Genomic DNA, 27,592 nt, shown 5'->3' on the forward strand with positions numbered 1-27,592 from the left:
CCAGCATCCCAAATTCTGACTCGGCTCTCGTCCTGCAGGAGGTTCACAAGGAGCGCATTGCCTTGGAAACGCAGCTGGAGCAGCTCCGTCCTGTCACCGTCCTGTGACCCCCACGAGCAGGGCAGGGCAGTGTCCACAGCCCTGCAGGGACAGTTCTGTGCAGCTGAGCAGGGGCTCTGCCAAGGCAGGGGGAAGACTGGCCTTGCTGCCTCTCTCTTCACCCCATTATGCACATTTTGCCTTTGCAGGTGAGGAAGGTACAGAAAACAAATACCTGACTATGGAATATTTCTGAGGGGGGGATGCTTTGCCTTCTTTCCTTCCCCTTCCCAGCCTAATGTGTAAATACAGTTTAAATGTGAAAGTTCAGTTTATCACTGAAATGAATAACCTGAGAGTATTTTATTTATGTAAAGAATTCCTGATTTATATGCATTTTGGCAGCACCTCCTGCCCTGATCATGAAGAGGTACAGCATTCCCAAATTCTTGCTTAAATTAAAAACTCATCCTCCGAGATGTGCTTCTGGATGTTACTGATTCCTGTAGGATTGTATCATTGTAGAGTACCTGTGGATTTAACATACCATAGGAATAGAACTTGCAAGATGTACAGAATCTTTATCCTCAATCACATGTCAAATAATTATTTTCTTAGTACAGTTTATTATGCAATCACGGATGTATTTTAATGTTAGAGAACTTGTATTTTATTAGTTCAAGTCATATAAGAGAACAGTAAAAAAAATACTAAAATATAATTATTTTGGAAATTAGGAAAAAAAATCTTTTTGAGCTACAGCTGTTTCTAATCACCAGTATTTGAGCACTTGCTTGCAACTACCAGTATCTCTGCATTCTTTTAGCATGTTTGAGATGGCTGGTGTATAGCTGTTTTTCTTTTCTTTTTTTCTTTAACCAACAGTGTATTTCTAACAAAAGGTTAAAAATGCATTCAGGGCATTTTGATAAAAGCTATTCTATGTACATTTGTATTAGTCTGCTTTGTTGTCTTAATAGCTGCTGATTTAAGGATGTGTACAAGAGCTGTGCTTCCAGAAAAGGGGAGATAGAAGAAGTGCTATGTATGAGGCTATAAAATGTGAGATGGAAGTAATTGCCTTTTACAGCAGGCTTTTGTTAAGATTCCTTTGCACATCAGTGGAGATGCTACTGATAGGAGAAAGCTGCTAATGCCCATCTGTTTTCCAAGCTAAGAAACAAAGATTAATCTTTAACCTGCATTTGGTCCAGGGCCAGCTGAATCCATTAGGGAATTTTCCTGGGTGCAGTAGTTGGTGGCTTTGGTCTCAGTTCTTACAGTGGAAGCAGGCTAATGAATGTTGCTGTATTTCTTGGGAAAATATTCTTGGATTGGGTGACTTCAGACATGATAACATCAACCCTGCCCCACCATGGGTATGGTGTGCTTTACTGCAAGGGGATGTCACCTATCTCTTGTCTACCTTGAACATGACCCTGCATGTGTCTCACTGACCTGATTTAAGTGTATGTGGTCACCCTGCAGAAACGGTGCAGCAATTCTGTCACCCCTCTGGGTGTGGTGCTTGCTGCCTGTAGCTGTAGGATTGCCCTGGGGCTGAGAGGAAGGAGAAGGGTTGGAAGCAGCTGGGTAACCTCTCCTTGGGGTGTGTCATGGAACGGCTGCCATGGGATATCAGAGGGCACTAGAGCAGCAAACAGTGTTGTTGAGAGATAAGCAAGGCAACACTGGGAGTGTTTAAAGTGTTTAAAGGAAACAGTCTACTCTTGCTGAAAGGAACGTGGAGGGGGGACATGAATCCAGAAGTCTGTGGGTGAAAATAAGCATTGGCAGAGTGCTGAAAGTCTGTTTTTGCAAGGCACTAGTTTTGATTCAACTAAAGACCACTGTGTCAACAAGCAACAATTCTTCTGGATTTGGGACTTCTCTCATGTGGCTGTTGCATAGCTGGGGTCAGATGGTCATTCCTGGTCAGTGACAAAATGTGAGGAATGCAGCTTTTCTGGGAATCTGCAAAAGAGCCACTGCCCTCTTGCTAATGGTGGTATTGCTGAGAATTTATCATCATTTATTTCATTTGTTCATAATACTACTGAGTCATTCCTGAGATTTAATGAGGTTAAGTGCTTGCTCTGTTTGCTTTTTAGTTCATACATTGTCATTTGGTTAATAAGACCTTACTAGGAAATAATAGTATGGCACACTTGTTTTTAATGGGTGATTTTTAAAGGAAAGCTTTTAAATTATTACAAAGAAGTGTGCACATTGCATTTTTAAGGCAGTGGAGGACTTTTTCATGTTTGATAGGAGCTTTGTTTGAAATAATCTTCCAATTATTTCACCTGAGTTGTTCATGGAATAGACACTGTTCAAGGGAAGAGTGGAAGAATCTGCATTATACTGTCTTTTTCAAATGTCTCCCTTCTAAAATCCAGGAGTTGTTTTCATTCACTGGAAGTTATGATACTTGCTTAGCCAACGATGAAATACTGGCTTGACTATTACTTTACCACTGGATTAATAAATAAAAGTATTTAACAATCCCTCAATTTTCAACGTTGCAATCAAATACCCCACTCAGCTTCAATTACTAGAATGTGAGCTGATTTGTATTTTTTTTTGGTGAGATGTCAGCCATGATGATGATACACTACTTCACACATTAGTAAAGTGAAATATGCAGGGAGAGGAGTTAATGTGTTATACATATGATGCAGAAGGTTACTCTTCTGTATGTCTCAATGGTTAAGCATTTATGATAGCCCACACAAAATGAAAAAAATGTGTCTGTTCCTGGGAAGCTGTTAGCATTTTGAGGAGAGGAGAAGGCACCATGAAGCTATGACAGTGCTTCTGGCAGTTGCTCCCTGCAGACATGGTCATGGCTGCTGTTAACAGGCCCTGGCTAGTCCAAATTTACATCTAAATCCAGTATTACAGATTTTCTTCAAAGTTACCTCTTCTTTAGAAGAATGTGGCTGGAGCAAAATCATAATTTCTTGCAGAAACCTTTACTTTCTCAAACTTTGGAGGGGAGATGCTTCTACCTCCAAAAACCATTTGGTCAGAAAGGGAGACCTCACTGGCCTAATGTTCAGGGTCCTTGAGCTACAGATCAGCTTGAAGCCCCTGACATCCCTGACCCAGAACAGCAAGTGAGGTCTGTCTGCCCCAGCTGGCTGCCTGATGGACTGGGATCACATTCCCATGCATGAGCTCTCACTGTCCTCAGTTTGTGCTTTCTGTGGGCACTTGGGAGGAGCACATCATGGCCAGCAAGAGAGGAATAAATGGAGCAGGAGCACACGTCCTTGCATCTGAGAGGATGTGCTGACCATGAGCCTGGTGCCCTTTTTCAAGTCTCCAGTGGGCAAATAAATGTTTTTGTCTGCAGAACAGGGCTAGGCAGAGCAGATAAAGATCTTCCTCAGTGTGAGTGTAAGTGTGCACTCACATGTCTTCCTTCTGTTCATACATTTCTTTATGGGTCTGTTATCATTCATATCACCTGATACCTATATTTGTTTCAATCTGTGGTAATTCCGTGGTGAAAAAAGAAAAATGCCCAGCTAAGTGTAGTGACTGATTGCCTTTGTAGATAAGCCATTTTTATTTGAGCCTTTCAAAATAAATAATGACCTGGTAATTAAGTAAGGCAAACAGTTTCAATTTCTGAGTCATTCCTTTATTAAACAAACTACCTGTGAACACACATTAATCCTTAAGGATCAATGTCCTTGTCCTAGTTATTAATATTATACTAGGATGCAGTGGAAACATTACCAGCTCTTTCCAGAAAGTTCTCAGTTTGCTCTTTCAGAGACTTTTAATTATGTAACAAAAGTGTGTTTGGTCAAGGCAGCCTGGTTACTGGTAAATTGCTGGATATACTGTTAAAGTCAAAATATTATCTTCAGACTGCATGGCAGTAGTTTTCCTGCTGGAAATTCCATATCCACGTCAGGAGGAGGAATTTGTTTGGCTATCATCCAGACAGTCCCAGCTTGACAGATGATCAGAGGGCTGGAGCCCCTCTCCTGTGAAGACAGGCTGAGTTCAGGTTGTTCAGCCTGGGGAAGGAAAGGCCCTGGGGAGATCTTAGAGCACCTCTCAGTACCTAGAGGGAGAGCTGGAGAGGGACTTTTCATAAGAGCACGTAGTGATAGGACAATGGGAAATGGCTTCAAACTGAAAGAAAGCAGGTTTGGGTTAGATATAAGGAAGAAACTCTTTACTCTGAAGGTGGTGAGACACTGTTAGAGGTTGCCAGAGAAATTGTGGCTGCCCTATCCCTTGAAGTGCTCAGGGCCAGGGTGGATGGGGCTTTGAGCAACCTGAATAGAGAAAGTTGTCCCTGTGCACAGCAGGGGCTTGGAACCAGATGATCTTCATGGTCCCTTCCAGTCCAAACCAGTGTCTGATTCTACAGCACTGCCAAGGCTAGCCAGCATAGGGTGATGAGGCTGTGCCTGGTAAAATGACCACAGAGGTATGGCTGGGATTTGGAAACCTTCCCAGGAAGCATTTAGGATGGGCATAATGTGAAGATTGCCTGTTGGTGATGCATAGGTTGCTTTCCTCCCAGCTAAGCTTCTAAATCAGGAGGAACCCTGTAAAAGTTGCTAGCTGGGAAATGAGGGATGTCCATTTTCCAGTACCATCAGTCTTTCAGTCTTCAGCACACACAGTCCTTGACAAGAAAATACATGGGTTCATGAAGCCACATATTGACTAAAGAGTAAAATATTTTTTTCAGGAAAAGTAAATCTTAGTGATTTAGTATCTTTGAAAAGAGATTATGTATTTTGAAGCTTTTTTCAGCTGTCTTGATATGTGCTATGAACATATGCATTATGTTTTACTCTGTTACTGATTTTTGATATAAAAAGTTGTATTGCAAGCATTATGGTTGTTAATCTAAAAAAATACCCCAAGGCTATTATATATTTGAATTTTAACTTATAAATTAGATAGCCAGATATAAGTAATTTGTTTTCACAGCTGCAGACTGTCCCCGTGGTAAGCTGCAAAATGTATAGTGTTCTATACTATGCCCATCTAATTTTGGAAAATGTATGTGATATGAAGCTGGGTGCTACATTAAAATAAAAGCTTCCAATGAGTTCAAATTGCCTTGCTTTTGTGGTTTATTTAGGATGTTGATGGTACAAATCTGCCAGGAGACACTGTGACACCCTGTGGAAAAAATACTATGTTGAAATGGTTGACCTTCAGCTTTGGAAGATGAAATCACTTACATTGGGATTGTGTGTACACGATAGAGACAGGGAGAGACTTATTTGAAGTGAAATCACATTTCTTTAGGCTCCAGTTAAGTCAAAACTTCATCTTTGCTTTGTCAGGCCTTGCTTTGGTAGAATTCAGACTTAACTCCCTGATTTAGCACAAAGAGGGACAGTCTTTCACCACTGTGAAGGAAAAACCATTCCCAGCCTCCAACAGACCCTTAGTGGGAGGGTGGCCAGGCAGGACCTGAGAGGGGACTCCAGGTGTTCCACCCAGCATTCCTGTGATCAGTGGGTTTGGCCCCTTGTCAGCTGCAAGAGCTGAAATTAAGCTGGGAAAAGGAAACCTTTGGAATATCTGGCCTTTGTGGGCAGGGAGCCAGAGGGGACAGCATATTCTGCACTTTAACTAGTGTGATTTTTAAGAATTATGTCACAGCTATCCAAAGAGCAGAGCTTTAAAAGAGGAAATAATGAGTGATAAATTAATTCTTCCAGCATTAAGCCATGACAAGGGATGTTTTATTGGCCTAAAAGTATGTCTCTGGTGCACGTGAGGCACAAGGCCAAGGCTTTAAAAACTTGTAAATATCCTGTGGGGAGCTATTCTCCATCAGCAGTGGGATGGATTTAGATGGCTCCTCCATTCTTAGTTTTTACAATTAGATGGTACTCTGGGGTGCCTTCATGCAAATCTAGATTGGCTCTCCATATTTAAATTCATGGTTGCAATAATCTTTCTTAAAAATTAAAAATGCATCTTCCTGCTCCAGAGAAAAGTTCTTAGTTGAAATGGGAAACAAAAAAAGTAGGAGATGCTTCAAAGGCCTCTTTTTTTTCTCTCTTTTTTAAGGTAGTGCTTTACAAGAGTGCCTGCTTCAGTGGGATGTTTACATGGATTTTGTAGTAAAGCAGAATAAAGGAACATTAACTTAGAAATGAAATCCCTAGGTGTCTGTAGCCCATAGCTAAATCAGAACTCCTTCACCTCAAGGTCTCCTTGCTCGTCCTGTTTTACAGTGCCCTCAAATGCAGCTTGGAGCAGGAGACTTTGGGGATGTGAGCTCCACTTGCAGCAGGCTCTCATGTCCTCAATACTGCCTCAGTACCCACCCTTTGGGCACACATCTGGAAGCACTGGCATTAGTTGTGTTCCAGATGTGTTAGCCCAGTAGGCCCCCTACTACATGCTGAATCAGTATCTCCAGTTAAATCCTGGATTGGTTTATGTTTATTGATTGTTAACTTAAATTGCACGAGGCAGGAAAAATATCTTATCTGAGGACATTTTGAGGATGCTTTATGCATCAGAAATGTGATGGGCTAGACAAGACTAAGTCTATATATTGCATCTAGTCTGGTTTTTGTGGGAGGGAGAGAGGATGGGAGGAGAGGGGGAGATTGCTTCCTTAGCCTAGGCTGATCCCAAAAGAAATGTTAATCTTTTTACATGCCATCCCTGGTTCATGTAGGGAGCTCATCAGTGTGCTGTGGTTTTCAATAAAACATGGGTATAACACTGGCAGGTGTGCAGGTAATGCCTCACTGCCACAGGCCCTCCACCAGGACCTTACTGCCCTCCAGAGATGAGCAGGAGCATGTGGGAAGATAGGTTGTAGGGATAGTTTTTAGGGATAGATTGCAGGAGGCAATCTTTTCCAATTAATTACAGCTGTACTGATTGCTGAGAAGTGGAGACAGCCTTGCCTGCCCAATGAGGATGGGAGTGATAAAAGAGTGGGGTAGTTAGTCCAGAGTAAGTTGGAGTTTGAGATCCAGAGTGTGCTGCAGTTTGGGATGGAGTCTGCTGGCTGTGGTGTGAGCAGGTGAGGGACATCATGCAAGGGACAGACAGGGTTAGGGGCCAGGAAAGGAGTAGGCTGGGGTTAGCCAGTCATGCAGAAGGAAGAAGGAAACTTGCAGAGCAGAATCAGAGCTGTGTAGAACTGCCCATGAGGAAAGGAGTCAGAGTTGTCTGAAAGAAGGCATGAAAGGTTTTTAATAAAGGACTGACGATGGTGTCAGTCCAGTCCATCTTGACAGAGTTGCAACAGGAGCAGAGCAGTGGTAGTGTGCCAGCCCTGTAACAGCAAAAGGCATCCAGAGCCCATTGAAGCAGAAAAAGGAGAAGGAGGCAGTATGTCAGCTCTGGTACTACCATAATGGAGAAAAAGGTAACTCTGGAAACGTAATCATGCTCCTGAGGTGGCAGGGAATTCAGTGTGCCTCCACCACTTTGCTCACATGAAAGAATAATGTGCTTAAAGATACTCCACTGGACTACTCCCTACCAGGACACTTGGGGTAGGGCTGCCATGTGATGCATGAGCTGTTCCCTTCCAAGGTCACTCAAGGAGTTCAGTGGTTTGTGCTGTCTGTCACAGGTTTAGGTTGTGTTAAGGCAGTGATACTGGTGTTGAGCAGAGTGATACAGAGCATGCTTTGTTCACTGCAGGTTTCACACTGATCTGAGAGGAAAAGGCCAGCACGTGATCTCACCTGGGTTTGTTTTCCAGCCCTGTGCATTTTGTAAAGGACACTGTACACTTTGTCAGAAATAATGGCTTCCTGTTTCATTAATGAGTTCTTACAGCAATTTCCCTTCAGAGTAATCATCTTGGGTGAAGGAGGTGTGCCCTTCCAAAAGCAATTGGCCCTCCCAGTGGGTCATACTTGGGACACCATTCTCCACCAACAGAAAAGCCACTCCTTTTTGGGTGTCTCAGTTTGGATGCTAAAGAAACCAGTGCTGCCAGAGTCATCAGTCATTTGAAGCTATTCATCAAAATGTCTCCTGGCACTAAAAAACCCTCCTTGGGAAAGGTATGTTTCCAGCATGTACTACCATACCACATAGAGAAAAAAAAAATAAAGTTGCTGCTTTGGTTGCTCTCCAAATGTCTGGTTGTGCTACTCAGAAGCTGCCTCTTCAGGGCTGCACTTTTAAATTTTGTTGCTGCAAAAATCCATGGTAACTTTGATTCAAGCATTTCAGGACTTTTAGGGGCTCTGATTTGGAACTTTCCTGTTTCACTACAATCTACTTATTCCAATCGCTCATATTAGAGAAAAGAGTAACACACATGCATTTATTTGTGCAGCCTTTCAAACTGCTGCTGCAGGTATGTCATGCTCCAGTTAGAGCTGGCCATTAAGTGCACTTGGATCAATGTCAGAGTGAGAGCAAACAAGTTGTAGGTGTTTGGGTCAAGTGTGGCAGGCTCCAGGGCTAGTGTTGGACTGCAGGAGCTGAGGTGGAGGCAGGCCAACATCTTCCTCCTGCTCTGAATTTCACCACCATAAGTAAACTCTGATCTGAAGAAGAAAAATGCAATTTAATTTCCCCACCTTAGTTATAAATCTAATTTAGCCTAATTCATATTTTAATGAGTTGGATCCTCAGCTGTAGTTCATTACTCTTCTCTCTAGTTTGATTCATTGCCTTGTTTTCTAGGTTTGGCACTTGCTTGGTTTAGCACAAACTGGGAAGGCTGGGCACAGCACAGGTGCTTACTGGCTGGTCCTGCTTTCAGCCCATAGCCTAGGGGGCTCACCTTTTGTTCTTCTGTACAAATGTTTGGTTGGGTTTATGACTTTGCTCTGAGTTAGTTGAATCTAGAAGTGGCTTTGGTTGCAGGTGATGAAGCAAGGGGCATCCCTGACACATCTGGATGGACATGGTCTTACTGTAGACTTGCAGCTCTGCAAGTCTGAATATTGAAATGGTCAGTGGAAACCTGCTCTCAGCTCAAACTGAGCACAGAAACCTGAGAGTGCATGACATAATTTGGGAAAAGTTACAGAAATAATGATATTTGAGACTAATAGCAACGCTAGCACTGGACACACAGGACTGTAGCTCCAGGTTGGCCCATCTCATTCAAGATGTCATTCTGACATTATGCAGTGTTAAAAAGTGTTAGAGGAAAAAGCAAGAGCCCTACAGTTGTCAAAACCAATTCAGTAAATAGAGTTAGGGTGACCACTGCCTTGGCTGACATGCTGGTGTTTCTTCTGGCATCCCTGGAACCTGAAGTGTGAGCTCAAGGCCAGCTTCTGCTTCACTTCTGACCACAGTCATTTCTCAGTGCCTTAACTTGAAATACCTGTAATGCACACTCAGCAGTATAAGATCTATACAGACATATTTACAGAAGTTTCTGCTTTACTTTTCCTTTTGCAGTTTGCTATTTGATATGTATTTTTAAAATTTTTTCCTGTGTTATTTTTTTTTCCAGTACAGACAGAGGAATTCCCATCTGTTCAGCCTGTCTTCTTCCAGACATTTCTTCATCTCTAGTTGGTTTTGTTGCTTCTCTCTGGGACCTTTTAATTTTTGTAGTAGTAGTAAGGTAGCCAAATTGAATCCAGTTTGTCATCTCATTTCTAAAGCAGTGACTATGTAAAATGCAGCATCATGACACCCAGGAGTTTATAGCTCTTATTTTCTTTTTTCCCCTTTATCTGGCAGTCCTGCAAACATCAGCTGGCAATCTGGAATGGTGGGATCATCCTAGTGAATTGAGAATTTGTGAATAACACTATACAAGTTTGTAAGAGCCAGTGTGAATCTCTGTCTCTCACTCTTTTTGCAGTGTTTGCATCAAACTTGAAGCATCATTTTAAAGTTACAATATTTTTGTAAACCATCAGATGCAGGTGTGAGCCACCTTGCCCAGAGCATATACATTCTGTAACTGAATTTTTCAGAGAACTGCATTAAAATTTTTTTGTGAGTGGCAGGCCTAAGATGACTGAAAGTTTGTATCTTCCTGAAAAACAATGCTAATAAAAGATGTCTCTTCAGAAGGATAAAACTGACCTCTGACCTTGTGCTCTTTGGTTTCCACTCCCTTGGATAACAGCATCACTGTGTGCATCTCCTGAGAAGGCAAATCCCAAGCTCAGGAGATGCTCTGGAATTTATGGTAATGGTGACTCTGAGCATGGGCTTAGGAAGCTCCCAAGGAGCAGGACCATCTTGCAGGTAATTTCACATCCTGAGGTGTCTCATTAACAGACTCATCTATTTTGTCTTGAGAAGAAGAAGCGAGATCAAAGGCAGGAGAGGAGTGAGATAACAAAATCAGTTCTAATAAAAGTAATGGATGTCTCAATTTTTACTTGCCTTAAACAGGAGTATTTATTGCTCTTCTTTGAATTTTGCAAAGCCTTTTGAGAGTTGCACTCATTTTTGTGCTCAGACATACTGCACATTTTTGCCTTATGCAGCTGTCTTTTATCATTAGGGAAGAAATAATAATTCAGGCCTCAAATTTAGCTTTTGTCTAAAAGAAATGAGGTTGATATATGCAGTGCCTACACAATAGGATACCATATAATCCCCTCATCTGTTAGAAGGGGACGAGTTATTTATGCTAATCCTCAACCTAGATGTATCTGTTCGTAGCTGTTACTTTCTGACAGTACTTTCATTATGCATCTTTTACTGCAATGGGAAGTGGGTGGCACAGGGGAAATGTGAGCTTGTTTGCTGCATGTGTAAGTTTGCTGTAGGCAAGTGCTTTAGGTTTAAAGCAGTAACTGTGCAGGTCAAGGGTAGCCACACTACTCTGAGAGACTGGTCTTTTTTCATTGTCTGGGTGGAATAAATTGCAAAGTCAATGCACATCACAAAGTGGCAAAACTGTATTGAATTCTAGAAGTTCTTTAGGAGCATAAGAAATTAGTAGGAAAAACAATTTTATCTATAAAAGGTTTCATTTTCACTTTTTGTGTGTCATGTTGGCCAAGATGTGACAAGCCTCAGTGAATGATACTCATGAACCCAGATTTAAAAACCATGAGATGAGCTTAAAAACAGTGAGATCTAAAAATTAATTGAGAAGTTTGCTTAATGTGACTTCTGGCCCCTGAATTTTTACTCAGGGCCCCTTTTTAATTCTTGACCACAGATTTTTCTGAATTAAACTAAGCTTACCCTTATTTAAATCCCTTGCTTCCAACAGCTGGAGCTTTAAGAAATACAGTGAGTACTGGGAGAGAGCAAATAGGCAGCAGTGCTCTTCAGCTGTCAATACCCATACAGCAGCACCCCATCCTCAAGCATTGTATTCAGAGTATAAGAAATAGCCTAAAGGTCCTGCCAGTGGAGGGTTCAGTAACTGTGACTTCCAAGGACCCATTGCAAAGGACTAAACCTGTGTGTCCTGTACTCTCCTCTAGGACCAAGCTTACCTTCTCAGAGGAGACTGCCACAATGTTTGGGACTATTAGGTGCCCAGTAGCAGGACTAGAGGCAGTGGGACAAACTGAAGCACAGGAGGTTCCTTCTGAACATCAAGAAACACTTTTGTTCATTATGAGGGTAACACAGGTTGCCCAGAGAGGTTTGTAGACTTTCCCTTCTTGGAAATATTCAAAAGCCAAGGACATGGGTCAGGAAAACCAGGTCTAGGTAGCCCTGCTTGAGGGATTTCCAGAGATCCAACCTCAACCAGTGTGTGATTTCTGATAAAACATGGTCAATATTGTCCCATTAGAAGTAGGAACATCAATCTGCATTGACCACTGTATCCAGCTTTATAAGAGAAATTACAAGACATTCCTTGCTGTATTATGGTTATGATTTGTAGCCTGCATGTATCTCATGTTTAGGCAGCAGCTGATCATAATTATTTAGCTGAGTGTTTCTCCAGGGATAAATTATGAAACTGAGTTCTTGTTTCTGTGCCCTGGAGAGACAGGAAAGCAGGGATCTTCCTTGAGGCAAACAGGATTTGCCTCAGCACATAACCCACTTTTTTGATCATTGTAATTTTTCAGAGAGACTGAATTATTTAATCAGCAGTGACCTAATAACATGTATGTGGCAGGTGCAACAGGGCTCAGGGAACTAATGAAGTATGAATGGCCCTGGCTCAAGAGTAGGGGGGATGAATTGGGAAGCTAATATGGGATGAGACAGCCAAAGAGATTATTTTCTTGCACAGACAACAGGGAGAGCTCCACAAAGCTGTCTGGAATCCTACCTTCCTAGAAATCCACTCCTTTAAGCTTGTGGACTGGATTCCTTGGCCCCCAAAGAGAGACAGGATGCCTTTCCCCTTATCTGTAACCAGCTACAAGGAAATGGACACCTGGTCTTTATTCAGCATTAGCATGAAAAAACCTCAACTGGTGGGAGTGACTGGGGGCAGGTGCTGAGCATTGCCAGCCAGTGTCCTGCAGTGCATGGCAGCAGGGACCCCTGACAGGAAGCTGCTAGTAAATGTGGCTATTTATGGGGTGGGGGGCAGTTATATGAAATATTATCTGAGGAAATAATCTATTTATTTATGAGAGGAAGAAGTGTTTGAGGCTGTCTTTGCTGTTCATGGTGTTTGATTCTTTGCCACTGACACTTCAGATGAGAGTCTGGCTCTCAGATGCCTGCATCCAGAAAGGAAAGATAGTCCAGGCATTAGGGCATGAGCTGTGTAAATCTGGGTTCACATCCTTTCCTGTGGTTCAGGGAAGCCATCAGAGGTGGAGTTAACCTTTCTTGATTCTACCTGGTTAGGAATTAAAGCTCTAGTGTCTAGTTGCCGGGGCTCCCTTTGCTCTAAGGAGAGAAGAGCACTTTTGGAGGGCAGGCTCCTGCCTTGCCACCTTGCTGGTGGGCACAGAAGGGCTGCCAGCAGCTATCTCTCCTGTGTCTTAAACTCTTTGCAGCAGCACTGCTCTTCTGCCTTCCCAGCCCTGCAGCTGCTTCTTCCTGCCATGGCAATGCTCTGTGAGCCCTGCTGCCACTCTTACCAGGGAGAAAAATGAGCTAACACCAACCTGACAAAAAATACCTTGTCTTACCCCAAACTAATCCCTTCCTTTGGTTTGTGACGAGGCCATTTGTGCAGCTGGGCTGAGGAAAGGATCCAAACCAGGAGCCCATGCCATCCCCATGTGTGCACTCAGTACCCAAACACCTTCTGCAAGCAAGACCTTTATCTGTGATGGGCTCCTGGAAAAGAACTAGGGCTGTTTGACCGACTAAGGGCAGAGCCAAGTCCTTATGCACACTGCAGAGATTTAGAGGAGCCCGTGTGAGGAGCCCTCCTCCCAGCCAGGGGACACGGCCGGGTGGCACCGTGACTCATGGCTCAGCTGGCCACCCTTAATCCAGCCCAGGCTGATTCTCACATCGACTTGCTTTGAAAGTTTGAGAAAGTTTGCTTTACTCTTGATTCCCCGTTTTTGCACAGCTCACTCCATCTGGGCCTGAAAGTCAAAGCACTGAAATGTTGCAATAACAGCTGTGCTTGCAAGCCTCCTATCCCAGCTGATAATTAAATGCAGAGTATCTCTAGAAAAACTCATATCTAGAGAAGACAAGCCCAGCTGTTTTTAACAAACCACAAACAACTGAAATAAACATCTGAATCTGCAGGTGCTTGTGCAAATTAAAGCTGCTCTCCCCTTCTCAGGTTAAAGATTTAGCTGAGGTCATGAAGGACCTCTCCTATTGTTTAAAGCTGCTGGTGCATAAGCTCATAGTTGTGTTAAGCAGCTATTGGCAGGGACACAAAGTGTCCACAGCCATTGCTCCCAACATTAGTGTTTGAAAAGATGGATTCTCTGCAGGCACTGCCTGAGCTTGTTGCTTGCTCTGTACCTTCCCAGCCAGTGCATGGATGTGGATCAGAGTTTGCAGGAAGGTTATTTACTCAAGGCTGGCTGAGGGTAGGGCTTCACCTGGAGCCAGCTGGACTCAGCCAAGGTAGGATTGATGGTGCCTGCATGTTGGTGGTAAGAAAAGATCCCCTTGATTATAGATTATGTCTATTGTGTATCTCTCTGGTTTACATGGGGAGCTGAGCAAAACATCAGCACATCAGAGCAGCTGATCTGAACAAATAGTTGTTTTTCCCCTGTTCAGTTGTGACTTTTTCTGGATTTAATTTGCTCCCAGACTGCAGTACAGAGAGCAATACCTGCATACCCTGAGACTGGGCTGGCATAGTGCAGTCCTCCCAGCAGTGGGGGACATAAGCAGCACTTGCCTTGGGTACATCCTGTCTGAGAAGTATCTGTGTGTTATCCCTGGTCTCCATGGTTTGTCTGGGGACAGCTCCAGAAGCTGTAAATGACCTGGGACTCCTCTGGTGGAAGAACACCCAGTTTTCTCAATGGTGACATTTCAGTGTTTCGACTGACAAGCAGCAGCCTGGGTGTGAGCAGTGTGAGCAGTCTGGGGTCCAGGTGAGAGATGGGGCTGCCAGGGGCACCCAGCACCCACAGGACAGCTCTCCAGACAGCACCTGCCAGGCTGGAGAGGATCCACTGCCCACCAGGGCAGAGCTGCCATGTGGAAATGCTTCAGCTTCTCATGTGTATGCAATAAAGGCACCAGGGCATTTTTATCAAGAAACTTTCTGTTCCTTCAGTCTAAAATCTTGATCTGTTAATTTTTGGACAATTTTTATTCCTTCAGGCTTATGTGGGTGGGAGGAGGATAGTTTGATGGGAAGAATGGCCAGTGCTTGTTCCCAGGGGCAGGAAGGGCATTATGAAGGACATGCTGTACATCAGTGCTTTTGTGGAAGGTAGAAACACTTGAACTCTTGGAGAAGTGTGCTTCATAAATCAAGGAAAAGCTTTCCTGAAAATAGAAGGTTGGAGCAAACGGGGGAGGTGATGGGTAAACACTTGTGTGGCTCATGGCTGCCTCATTCTTCACAGAATTAGCTGTTTAACACAGCATTAAAATGCTCTGCAGGAATTAGAAGGAGACATATCTAGCCTTTGTATTTGTGAAATGAATTTTGAAAACTGTGGATCAAGTTCAAGCTGCCATTGAGTTTGCTTCCCAGGTCTACAGAAGCCTTGAAACCACAGTTTTGAGAGAGGCAATTAACTCCTTAACCTCAAGATGTGCATGACAGCAGTGTTGTTAAGGGTCCCCTCACTAATCACTTCTGTGGGCTCCAGTCAGCTGACACACACATTCCTCAGCTCCAGACAGCTCCTCAGACAGCCAAATGGAAGGACCCTCCTCTAAAGCAGCCTCTGCAAGACGTCCTTAATTCTTTCCACATTGCACATATTTTCTTAATATACAAAGCTGTGGTATACTGAGCTTATGGGGGCAGCATAAAATTAGTATGAAAACAAATAATACTGAATCTCACTATGCTTATTTTATTACTCTGGTTGCATTTTATTTATTAAAAGCCCTTCTCCTTTTTTTTCCCACTTTTTTTTTCATCACTTTAGTGAGCTAGCTGACAAATTCCCCAGCTCTTACACTTGATCTTAGCAGAACTTAGGGGATTTGTTGGAAAATTTAGTTTGGGCTTATAAACTTCTTGAAAGAGAGGGCTGAATTCCCTTCCAATGATGAGCTCTAGATGACAGGAGACTTCAGCAGGAACTTCAATCAAATAGTTAACTTCCCCTTTTGAGTGGGGCTCCTGGGGGTCAGGTGTCTCCTGACCTAAAATAGTTCCACCTCCCAGTGCTGGTAAAGGTGGTCCATGGGTTATCCTTGCTGTTCCAGTTGTCTCTCCAGGTGAAGGTGAGGCTTTTGCTGCAGTTGGTAAATGTTGTCATTAACCATCCCTGCAAGGTCTGGGTCCTGGGGCTGGAGAATGATGGGCATTTCTCAAGGTAAACACAGGGATTTAGTTGAGAAGTAGCTGCTGCCACACATTAGCCTGGCTTTCAGCACTGATGGTGTGATTGGTGTGTATTGTCAGCTGAAGATAAGAGGCCAAAATTCTCTAGGGGTAAAAAAAAAAAAAAGAGGCCAAATGAGCTTGAATGAGAAAAACGCTGCATGCTGGTTAATCCTCCTTGATTTAGTGCTGACTGGAGGATCAGGAAAGCTCCATTTTGTTTCCACATTTAAATAAAAGACAATTGATGCAGTTTCTTCCAAAATATGCAAATTGTGACTAATTTCAAACATTTAAAAACCCTCAATAGATAAAACTAGTTATAATTTCAAAATAACATTTTCTAAAAGTAGGTATATTAGGTCATTCCCAGAGTGGTCTGTAACTTCAGCTCTTTACATTTTGCCTGTTCACTATGAGGTGCCTTAAAGGGACTTGAATGTGAGAGGCTTGGAAAATTGAAAGCTTATGTCTTGTCTTCATGACAAATATGGAGGATGAAGTCAGGAATTTATGATCTTCAGCAAGCTCATGGCTATTTATTTTCCCTCAGCCTGTCATCACATCCCTATCTTGCCCCTCCACCTGTCCCCAGCCCCTTATTGCTTTTGATTTGGATATCTCTGAAGGTCACTAGAGATTTTAAAAAGCTCTTTTTTTCACCAGTCATGCCTATTGAAAGGATGCTCAAGTTTTGTTTTCCTCTCATTCTTGATGTTCATCTCTGACATTATTTTCCATTTTCCTCAGCTTGCACAATTAAATGGGCCACTGCCACCTCCCAGTTCCCCTGCCTATTTCCTGCTGATCTTGATGAACTGTCAGTAGTTACCTGTGTGGGTTGTATGTACACAGGGCAGGGTTTGCTGACTCAAGGCATTCCATCATTTTTCCTTATTAGAGTAATAAATCCATAGGGAGACTTCACTTTTTGCACTAGAACTCATTTTAACTGAAAACTGAGGAAGCCTTGAAGTCTATGGATAGCACCTACTGGAAAAGGGAAGGGAAGGGAAGGGAAGGGAAGGGAAGGGAAGGGAAGGGAAGGGAAGGGAAGGGAAGGGAAGGGAAGGGAAGGGAAGGGAAGGGAAGGGAAGGGAAGGGAAGGGAAGGGAAGGGAAGGAAGGAGGGAAGGGAAGGGAAGGGAAGGGAAGGGAAGGGACACTGACAGCAGTGGTTCTCTGCAGATTTCTACATTCCTGCTTTTTTCTTTGACTGTCTCTTTAATGACCCTGTTTGACAGCATCATCTCTCATAGTCCTTAATTCTTCCCATCCAAGAATAACCTTCCCAACATTAGTCACCTCCTGGAAACTGGCTGGGTATTTTGGGTGCTTGGGAAGCAAAGCTAAGCTGACCTCTTCTCATTTTCTTTCTCTGCTCTCTGGAGGATGTTTACATGTGCACTTCCCAGATCAACCACACTTTCCAGAAGCATAGCTGTTGGAATAAAGCCCTGAGGCAGACTCTGTGCCATGCAGCTGGGAGCAGACAGCAGCAGGTACTTGAGCAGAGAGAGCAGACTGCTGAGGTGGTAAAGGGACTACCAGGGGAAGAACAAGGAGATTTTCAGGTCTGCACAGAGGGGATATGGGAACAGAGGGTCTGCAGTAAACTTTCTTGCAAGTCTGTGCTCTCCAGTAAGCAGCTTCATATATGAAGGTTAAGCCCTGGTATAAGCACGTTTAAACATGGAGGACGCACCAAGAAATAGTTGTTTAGCTGTTCAACCTGTTGTGTTTGGTTGAAGGGATTTGCTGCATTGCCATGATCTGGTGTGGTAAATTTAGCACTGGCTTGCACTTTTACCACACTGAGGTTTTCACATATTGCTGGCTCCTGTTCTCAGTCAGGGCATACCTGCATATGGCACAGACAGACAGACAAATTTTTCTGAGCACATGATCTGCTCTGGGACTTCTGTCACTGCAGTATGCAGCAGTCCTAAAGGTGAACCAAGCTCATCCCCTCTGCTTCAGCAGCTGTGAAACTGGGGCTCCCAGAGCCTGCACCAGCCAAGTGCAGGTCACACCTCAGTGTGGGGAGAGCCCTTGCTGCATAACCCTCATCAGCAGGGACCCCAGGCAGGGGGTGGCCTGGCGCCCTCAGTGGGGACAGTGCCAAGGCAGTGCCAAGGGACAGGGTGGCTGCTGGCACAGAGGATGGAGATGGCCTCACCTACCTGCTGCTCTGGCCAGTCCTCTCTGGGCAAAAAGCACTTGTGGTTTGGAAGGAAATAAGAGATATTTATCACACAGAAACTATATTGGCTACGTAGCTCCTTGCTGGAAGAGGTACTTAGGCAAGATAAACGTAACCAACATAATTGGGTTTAATTTCTTTAAAAACACTGCCCTGCATAATGAGAATAACTGAGGCCTTTTGCTGTCAGGTTGTTGAGTCATAAATGGGAAAGAAAGAAACCCAAAGTAAACAAATTACTGAGGGGATTGAGCTGGCTACTTTGGATCTATTTTTAAGCAAGATTTTAGCTGTAAGAATCTTGAGATTCTGCCTGTATCATATGTAAATAGTATTTGACACTCCAGTGAAGTTCAGTGTTCAAAATTCAAGGAACAGTTTTGGTTTGGGTTCATCTGTAGATACATTGTCAGCAGTTGTTGATTTTCTGCAGCACCCACAGCATCTGCAGTTGTGTAAAGCACGTGAGCTTGTGATGGCCTTAAGTAAAAGTGGCAGCTACAGCAGCCAAGTGCTGTTCACAGCGTCAGCTCAGATAAACCTCTCTCTCTTCCTCGAGGGCAGCCCCATTTCCTAAAAGTGCAAACACACACAGTTTGCAGGGGAGTGTGAAGCACAGACTGCTGCAGTGTAGCTGAAACATGCTCCCTGACCCTCTGCTGTGTCTCAGCTCCTCCAGCAGAGAAGGAGGGTGGGTTTGAACTGCCTCCTCTGAACAGCTCAGGGCTGTTTTCTGAGCAAAACCTGACAGATTTGTGAATATCCACAGAGATGTTCAGATATGACCCTGAGATTTCCTCACTTTTATAGACTCAGAGGTGAGGGCAAAAACCATCCAGCCCATCTCTCTGCCATCACAGGTTTGTTTTCACTGTATTTCCTGTAGCAAACATTGCATGAGTTGTCCTAGTTTAAGTCAAGGTGAAACTTGCCTGCCTGCATAAAGAAATTCTTTTTTTCACAGCCAAATGGCAGTCTTGCTTTGCAGTGCCAGCACAGATGTCACTCACCACTGGCAGCTCACACTGAGCCCTGCAGCCTGAGGAGCCCAGTCTTCAGACACAGAAGGCAGCTCTGAATCCATCCAACTATTCATTGTAACAAAGCTTTGAATGTGATAAAGCTTCATTTCTTGACCTGGGAGCACTTCAGATGGTGAAAAGGACAACAGACATCACTCATGGCTCAAACCCCCTCTCTGTCCCTTGAGACTGTAGCAGCAGGGTATCTCACTGCTCTTGAGCAGGTTTTTGTTTCATCTGGGAGTAGAAGTTGGTTCCATGCAACCACCAAAGCATCCATAGGACCAGGTGGTTAGAATGCAGCAGCCTGGCTCCTGCACCCACCTAGTTCCAACCATCAGTCTTCAGTCTGCAGCTATTTAAAGGCAGACAGGAGTAAAATAGATTTAGAAATAAGTTTTAATTTTTTACCCTGTTCCTTATTGCTGCTCATTTCACATCTGCACTAAGCTATGGGCTTGAGGGCTTGAGGGGTTCTGGGCCCACAAAGACCCTCTGGCCTCAGTTGTGTGCCTGTCTTTGGGTGACACTTGGCAAAACCCAGCTTGTAAGTGTTCCAGGGCACCTTCCCTGGACTCTGTCAGGTGCCACAGGGCTCTTCTGCAGCTGTGGCTGGGGGCTCTGCTGTGTGCTGACAATGCATTCACACTTCTGTAGGGTCATTCACTCTTTCTGGATGTTTGAAACAATGAAAACACTACTTATTGATTATTATCGTCTAACAGCAAGCGGCAGGAGCACATAGTGGGAGTGAGAGAGGGGTCTGGACTCTGCTCTCCTCCTCCAGCACCCCATGGTCAGGTGCCCCATGGAGACCTCTCCTACAGCAGGGAGCCAAGGATAAGGGGAACTGGAGCTTACTTCTGTCAGGAAGCATTTGCAGGCTCAGATTGACATAGCAAGGCAAACAGCAAACGCTCCCAGACCACATAAATAAGCCATCACTTTGAGTATGTAACTGAAAAGCAAGCAGATTGGAAAATTATCTAAAAATAGTGGAGCAAAGATTAGCTGCACAAGAATCAGCTCAGAAGCATCAGGACCCTCCTGGGCTTATTCAAATCACAAGTTCTTAAAGGAGGATTGCAAAGATGTTGGAAATACACAGACAGCTCTACACGTTACTTGGGTTTGCCTGAACTCCAGGAGAGCTCGACGTTCCTGGCAGGGCACAGCAGCTACCTGGGAAGTCTTAGCATTTTTAATGAGGGTTATGAAGAACTTTATTATCATGGAAAGGAATATAATAATTTTCTCAATAAAAAAGCTCCTTAGTCAGTAACAACTGCCTAGTGCTTGGAGGCAATTCAGCCGTCTTTAGCTGTCATTTCAGAAGACATATGGCAAGAACAAGATCAAATTCATATTGCCTTTCATATCAGGAAAATTTCCCATTAATAATAGGTTTCTCTTTATAATATGTGTCTTGGAGTAAAATAATTTGAGCTATGTGGGGTTTTATGAGACACTCTAGAGGGAGAAATCTGCAGAAATTTCTGAGCAGCTCCTCTCTTGACCTTCCTCACTTCAGACCTCATTAAGAATTTCACAGTCTTCCAGTTCATTTCATTTGCACTTGCATTTTCTCCACCTTCCTGCAGTACTGTTTGGTTTGGTTTTGGAATCATTATCCATTAAGTATTTATTGCTTTATTGAACTAGTGTGGCTCATGAATGCATACTTCCTTTCCCTTATTTTTCCTACTGTTTGCAGTGCATTCATTAAAACTTGCACCCCTTGTGGTAGTCCAATACCATACTGTAATGCTAATTGCTGTTGTGGGATCTTGGTAGCAGAGCTGCCTTTGTTTTCCCCCAAGCTGATCTCTCTTGTAGTTTTCTTTGAGTCCTCACCATGGTGTCCTGGAGCAATGAGCTTGCCATGAGATCCTTCAGAAGCTGTAGAGGTGACTCAGTTGTCCAGACTCTGCTGTGATCTGGTCTCTGGTCAAGGGCTTGGTGATGGATGAGCTGAACCAGAAGATACCTGCTGCTACAGGAGAGGGGAGCCTGTTCTCCTCCACCCTGGACCCCCTCCATGCCCTTCTCCAGACTCCAGTCTGCACTACCCACCCCTCACCCCCCTGACTCTCCTTGCACCAGCTCTGGCACCTGTCTGACTGTAAGATGAGCCAATTTGGACCAGTAAAACAGCAGACCTGTGAGTTAGTCATTCAGCTTGAGGTGCCTTGTGAAGCCATAACCTCCAGCTGAAATCACATCTGTGCATTATGCTATATGTGGGCACAGTTTGCACCATAACAACAAGGAGTATGCAACCTTTCATTTCTTATAATTGGAGTTATAAGTTTTGGAGGGTAGGGAGAAATGTCAGCAGTGGACATGAAACAACTACTAGATTATAGGGCCACTAAAAGCCAACTTTTTTGTCATTTCTCATGAGGTGGCATTTCAGTGGGCAAACTTGGGCAACTATACCAAAATTATCCACTCCTGTCAGCAACACTGCTACTTGTCCTGTTGGTTTGCCCTGCAGTTTCAGATGGGTCATCCCTTTTAGGGCCTCTGTGCCTCCAGCTGTTATCTGCTGTGCACCAAGATGCTCCATAGGCTCTACTGCAGGCCAGGAACAACAGAGGTGGCAAATTTTTAAGAGGGAGTTGTAGTCATTCCTCTTTTTTGACTTGCTCTCATGCACACCCTTAGGTCCCAGGAGAAAAATGTCCTGAGCTCTGGCAGTAATTATTAAGAGCACAGCAGATAAGCACTTTCAGTAAGCTGAGCAGGGATCACAGGGCAAAGGGTGTACCTGGGAAGTTATATAACCACTTTTGAAAAGTGCTTTAAAGATGAAGAATGCTTCTTCTTCCTGTGTTCTTATTATTGTGATCAGTCCTTCTCTCTACAAAGGAGCAATGGCACCTGCCAGGGTTTGCTATTGCTCTCCCTTGGCCACTATGGATGTAGGGGCAGTCAGTTTAGAGAGGCTGTGCTGGCAGCTGGGGCTGGGTGTGCTGCTCTGGCTGCACCACTGCCCTCCCTTGCTGTGCTGCAGAGCCTTCTGTACCTCTGTTTAAATGGGGACAGTAGTTACCTACAGCTTGTCTCCTCAGTGCTGTGAGACTGGACTCATTAGTGCTGGCAAAGTACACAGACACCTGGATAAAAGGCAGAGATAAGTGCTCGGATTTGTTATTTGAAGACCCGGATCAAAGAACCAAGGGCAGCCTTGATTTACCACTGGAGGTACACCTGCAAGAAATGTCTGATTAGAAATCAAGCAATAAAACCACTGACAGTAAAAACAACAATGAAGGCATGAAAAAAAGTCAGCAGCTGGTCAGCTGGAACACAATGAATCAAGGAAAACCACAAAGCAACCGCTGGGGTTTTTTTGACACTTTTTACCATCTTGTTGCAAAGACTTTTAAAACAAAACAAACACTCCACAGGATATGTAGCTTGGGGGGGTTTTTGGGTTTTTTTAGAGGAAATAAGGAAAGGGCAGAAAGGGCTTTCCTTCCCCTCTAATAACTGCAGCTTTTGGAGGAAGTAGGTTCTATGTAAAATGTTAATGACTGAACAATAAATTCCTGGTAGTAAAAGTGGGGCTGAAGCACAAATCTATTTCTGCCTCTATTGCCTGCCACTCTGACAGCCAGAAAAGGCTGTCAGGCCTAAAGCCACCAATAAATATCCCTGCTCCCCAGCATCACAGTGCAGTCTTCATGGCCCAGTGTCTCCAGGTAAGCACCTTCACATGGCATTATGTGCAGGCTGACATGTTTTATACATCCCCTCTAGTCAGTAGGCACTCACATTGCTGCAAGGTTGAGAAAGGGCATTCATCCCATCAGAGAGCAGTAAAAGGATGCAGAAAGTTAGGTCACAGTTATCCAGGATGGGAGAAGAGGTGGCATGGACTTTTCTGGGGAGCAAGCCCTGGGTGCTGGAGGGATTTGCACCCTGACCTCTGAACAACAGGCATGGGGAACAGGGCTTGGGGCACAGGGAAGCCACCCTTTCCCACCTCTAACACCACCCATCAGCATGGCAGAATGAGTGTTCTGGTTTGTGAGGTACCTCAGGACAGACATGATGAGCCAGCGTCTGGAAAACAACCAGCTAACGAGAGGGGAGGGGTGACAGGGAGCTGCAGGTCACGTAGGGCATGAGCTGTAAATGGAGCTGAGTGTCAGGGACTTTTCCCTTGGAGCTGCAGAGAGACACCCTTTAGCTTCACTCTGTCAAATAATCAAGCCTTTTTTCAGTGCCTTATGAAGGGAAGACAGAGGGGATGGGGCTTTGTGGGTTCAGGGGGTTGTGTTAAAGATCCTTGCAGGACAGGGAGGAACAGACAAAGCAGGCATGAAAGACAGCAGTCAGGAAATGTCATGGAATCACTCAGCAAATCTAGGAAACTTGTTTTGATTAAGTTTATATAGAAAGATTTAAAGAAAATAGAGAAAAAGAGACCACCAACATAGCAAATCCAAGTTGAGCTAATGGAAAGAAATGAATTTTTATTATTCTAGCAAATATTGGTGGGAATGTGATTGAAACAACCCACTGAATCTAAACTCCCCCCCTTCAGGAAGCTGATCAACCTCCAAATTTCCCTGCTGGCCTCAGCTCCTCTGAAGGGCCAACCCAAAGCCTTAGAGATGAACAGTGGGAACATGAAGAACATCAGGACTAGATCCAGCTCCATGTGGCTTTGGCTTGTGTCCCAGCAGACACAGTAAAATAGGGGAGAAATCAAACCTGTGGAGGCTGGAAAGGGTTGAGACACCAGAGGGGCTCCTGTCTTCCAGCCCTAGCAGTCTAAAAGAGGGTGCAGAGCTCTGCCAGGCTGCCTCAGCTCTCTTTATTGGACCTGGAGCCACAAATACCTCCAGAGGATAATTCATTCTGACAACCTGAAGTGCCTTTGTGCAATCAAATCAGTCCCTCACACTGCCCCACATAGTTATTGCTGCTGAGACCCCCCCCCCCAGACAGTCTAAAATAAATTTCAAGAGGAAAGCTGGTCTCTGCTCACAGGACAGTTTGCCCCACACCTTCAGGGGCTGTCCCAGCACTGCTGTGACAGACCTAGTACTGTCTCATATCCTTGCACACATCCCAGGCTCACAGTGCCAAGCCTTAGCATCCCACCACAAAATGCTGCTGTGACCCTGACACTCATGCCTCTGTGGAGCAAAAAGGGGATTTTGTGCTTCCACGTGACCAGCTTTCCACAGAGACCACAGGGAGAGGGCACACAGCTCTCTCAGAGCAAACACCCTGCCTGCTGATGGTGAGCAGTAAGAGAGACCACTCCTCCCCAAAAGGTTCAGAAGTTGTCAATGAGCAGCCATTCCAGCAGCATTGCAATGACCTTTAGAAGGTGTCTGTCCTTGGTATTGCAGAAAAACATCATGCTTCATCCACAGAATTCCTGCAGAGGAGGAATCAGTATGGCTGGGATTTCAGACCTTCCTGGAAGAGGTGCATTTTTTATGAAGCCAACCAAATAAACTCCTTCCACAAGCAATGGCATCAAGGCTGAAATGATGATGAGGAGACACAGGGAATGAACTGGAGGGGATATGAAAAGAGGGCTGGTTGATCTGCCATTTCTCTAATAGAAAAGCTGATAGATTTTACTGTGTGATGGCTTTACTAGAGACCAACAAATTACAATTGTATAGCAGGATGAAAGAAGGGTCTCTAAGTGTTTTCTGTACCAATGGGACTAAATAGGTTGTGCCTATGGGAGAGGAAGGAAGCTATGCTGCCCAAACACTGAGCAACCAGGACTTCAAACATGGGTAGCATGGCAAGGCTGGGGGCCATCAGTGCTTCTGGGGGGCTTCCTTTACACACAACTTACCCTGCCTTATGAACACAGTTCAGTGAGAATAGCTGGCTGAGAAAAAGGTTGCAATAGGAAATAAATTCTTAAAAATACTGGATACATGTATAACTCTCTCCCACTGCAAATCCATCCCTGCTCACTACCTCACCATGCTTTTGCTAAACCAACCAAAACCAAAAAGAGACTATGTTTCAAGAAAAATAAAGTAGCATAATTAAGTAGGTTACCATACACAGCATACTATTCAGGAAATTACAGTGCAGTAAGTTACTGTAAAAACATGAGATATATGTGCTCTCAATGACTACCTGTATTTGTGCCCTTATCCTGTGCCCAATTTGGCAAAAGCAAGATAGAATCCCCCTCCCAGCTGAATGTAAACTTCCTCCCTTTAATGGAGCATTAAGAAGTTTCCCCCTAGGGCCATGCTTATGCCACTGTGCTCCTCTGCCATAGCTCTGTGGGCCTGCCAGGAGCTGAGGATGTTGCTGGATCTGCTCCCTCCCTAGGAGACAGAGACCAGTATTAGCAGCAAGTTATCAGTGTTGCAGACATTTTTAATATCTGCTTTTAAAAGAAGATTATTATTAAAACAATGCATGTGATCTCAGTTAAAATATAGCATTTTTTCTGTGAATTTTTATTTTCTCTGAAGTTTATCTCCCTCCCAGCTTATATTACTTTCTAGGTGCAGTGCCTTTCACTGAAGAATGTGACTCTCATGGTGCACCATTTGTGCTTATGCTCCAGCCACTTGTAGCAGACACTGTGCAAACATGTCAAAGAGAACTTACTGTCCCTCCACACAACCAAGAATAAAATCCTTCCAGGATTCCAGGTCCTGACAGCATTTGAACCAGTCTCTTCCATGGCCCAAACTTGTGGGTATATAGCCAGAGACAGAAGAGACACATTTCTTCTTACATGCTTATTATTCCCTCAAAATTAATATGAATGAAAATGAATCAGATCATTCATCAGATCTGAAAAGCTCTCAGTGATACAGATCACATCTGAATGAGCAGTAGTTGATAAAATACTGGTATTTTAAGACAAGAGCAAGTTCTCTTTTATAGTATCAGATCTCCTTGTATGTGCTTTCCCATTCAAGTAGATGAATTTTCTTATCTTTTATTTGTTTGCTTGTGGTTTTTGTTTGTGGCTTTTATTTGAGTTTTTTGGTTGTTTTGGGGGAGTTTTTTTGGGGGGGGTTGGGTGGTTTTTTTTGGGATTTTTGTTTTGTTTTGTTTTGTTTTGTTTTTTGCCAGAAAAAGCCCTGTAAAATGAAAATCATGTGAAAACTCATCTGATAGTCATCACCTGAGGAGTCATCACTGGCAAGGCTGATGGCACAAGACTGAAACCTCTTTTATGGTCTTGGAATTGTTTTTGGTCTGAGAGAGAATAGATATGAATTCTATGACCAATTACATGGATCACATTTCAGGTAATAACCAAATTGTAAATAGTCCCATAGTTCCCATCTAATTCATGAATGAGAAAATAGTTGAACTGTGAAAGTAAAGTTTGTGGGTTTCCACGTTCCCTTCCCAGTGATGTTTGACAGCATTGGTCTTGATTACAAATACAAGACACAGACTGCAAAAGCAGCTCAGAATCTCTAAGCCTGTATGGGAATACTGTCAATTTTTATGGAGTAGTATTTTGAGTGCTCAACAGTTTGATCTTTTGTCCATTTTGGACTGACCTCTTTTTTTTTTTTTTTTTTTTTTTTTTTTTTTTTTTTTTTTTTAATTTTCAGGTAATCTCTATAAATGAGGAATTCCTCACCTATGAGTGCAGAAATATAAAAATATTAATGACCACAAGATGAGAAACAGATGAAGGTCTTTTGAAGCCAAGCATTCACATCTCTGTGTCAGGGATCCAGCCAACATAAGCATGAAATTTGCATCTACATTTTTGGCACCTAATGAAATAGTCTTTTCAAAGTAACCATCTAATTTCCCTATTGACAAGTACATGCCTTTGAAGGTCTCCCAAGAAGATATGCTCTGTGGAACAGAAGCACCTACATTTCTCTCTGTCAGATGAATAGGAACTCTAGCAATATTTGTCTGCTCTCAAGGCAACTATTTGCCAGTGGCTGGAGCCTCTCAGTCACTGACCAGGAAGCCTAAACTTGTTCTAGCACCTACCTCTGCAGCCCTCCCTACTTGTTTGCTGAAATAAAATTGTGTTTAGGATATTGCATGAATGCACAGACATGAAAAGCTTTGGCAAATCAATGTTAGTTTTAAATATGTCAAGATTCAACTGCTGGAGAGAGCACTTTAAATGATACCATAATGCTCACATGCATTATTCTGTTTTTCCTTTCACAGCCAAGAAGTTTAAAATACTCAAAAGCATTAATTGAAAGAGGGTGGGCAGCCATTACTGCCTTTTATGCCTATACTTGTGTGTTTAAATATCTATTTATGTATTTATAGGACAGGACCCAGCAAAATACACACAGACACGCAAACGTACAAACTCATGTATTCAAACTGCTGAAATTATATTGCAAGTCTGGAGATTAGACCAGAAATAGAATCCAGATCTCTTGATGCAAAACCTTTTGCTTTAACCATTTGAGAATAGATCCCCCTAGCCTCACAGGCTGTCAGATTGAAATGAAAGAGGAAAAGAATCACAGAAACTTCAAATCAAAGCATGAAATTG

General features: G+C 43.7%; 1 protein-coding gene and 2 long non-coding RNA genes across 3 annotated transcripts in view; 2 read left to right on the forward strand and 1 right to left on the reverse strand.

Annotated features, from left to right (window-relative positions):
* The window catches only part of REPS2 (RALBP1 associated Eps domain containing 2), a 93,214-nt gene extending 88,082 nt beyond the window's left edge, over positions 1 to 5,132 (forward strand). Inside the window, exon 18 of the mRNA XM_079313394.1 lies at positions 39 to 5,132. Within this exon, the coding sequence (XP_079169520.1) occupies positions 39 to 107 (69 nt within the window). The 3' untranslated portion in view covers positions 108 to 5,132. The remainder of the gene's footprint in view (positions 1 to 38) is intronic.
* Positions 5,133 to 7,182: 2,050 nt separating this feature from the next.
* Positions 7,183 to 27,267, forward strand: LOC306805563. Its single transcript, XR_013775242.1, has 3 exons — positions 7,183 to 10,236; positions 26,176 to 26,354; positions 26,670 to 27,267. It is a non-coding gene; the product is annotated as an uncharacterized lncRNA (long non-coding RNA).
* LOC306805571 lies at positions 21,707 to 24,426 on the reverse strand. The gene is made up of 2 exons (XR_013775245.1): positions 23,170 to 24,426; positions 21,707 to 23,018 (listed from the first exon to the last, which is right to left on the reverse strand). It is a non-coding gene; the product is annotated as an uncharacterized lncRNA (long non-coding RNA).
* Positions 27,268 to 27,592: the final 325 nt, after the last annotated feature.

The sequence above is a fragment of the Erithacus rubecula genome (assembly GCF_903797595.1).
Source record: "Erithacus rubecula genome assembly, chromosome: 1".
Classification (NCBI taxonomy): domain Eukaryota; kingdom Metazoa; phylum Chordata; class Aves; order Passeriformes; family Muscicapidae; genus Erithacus; species Erithacus rubecula.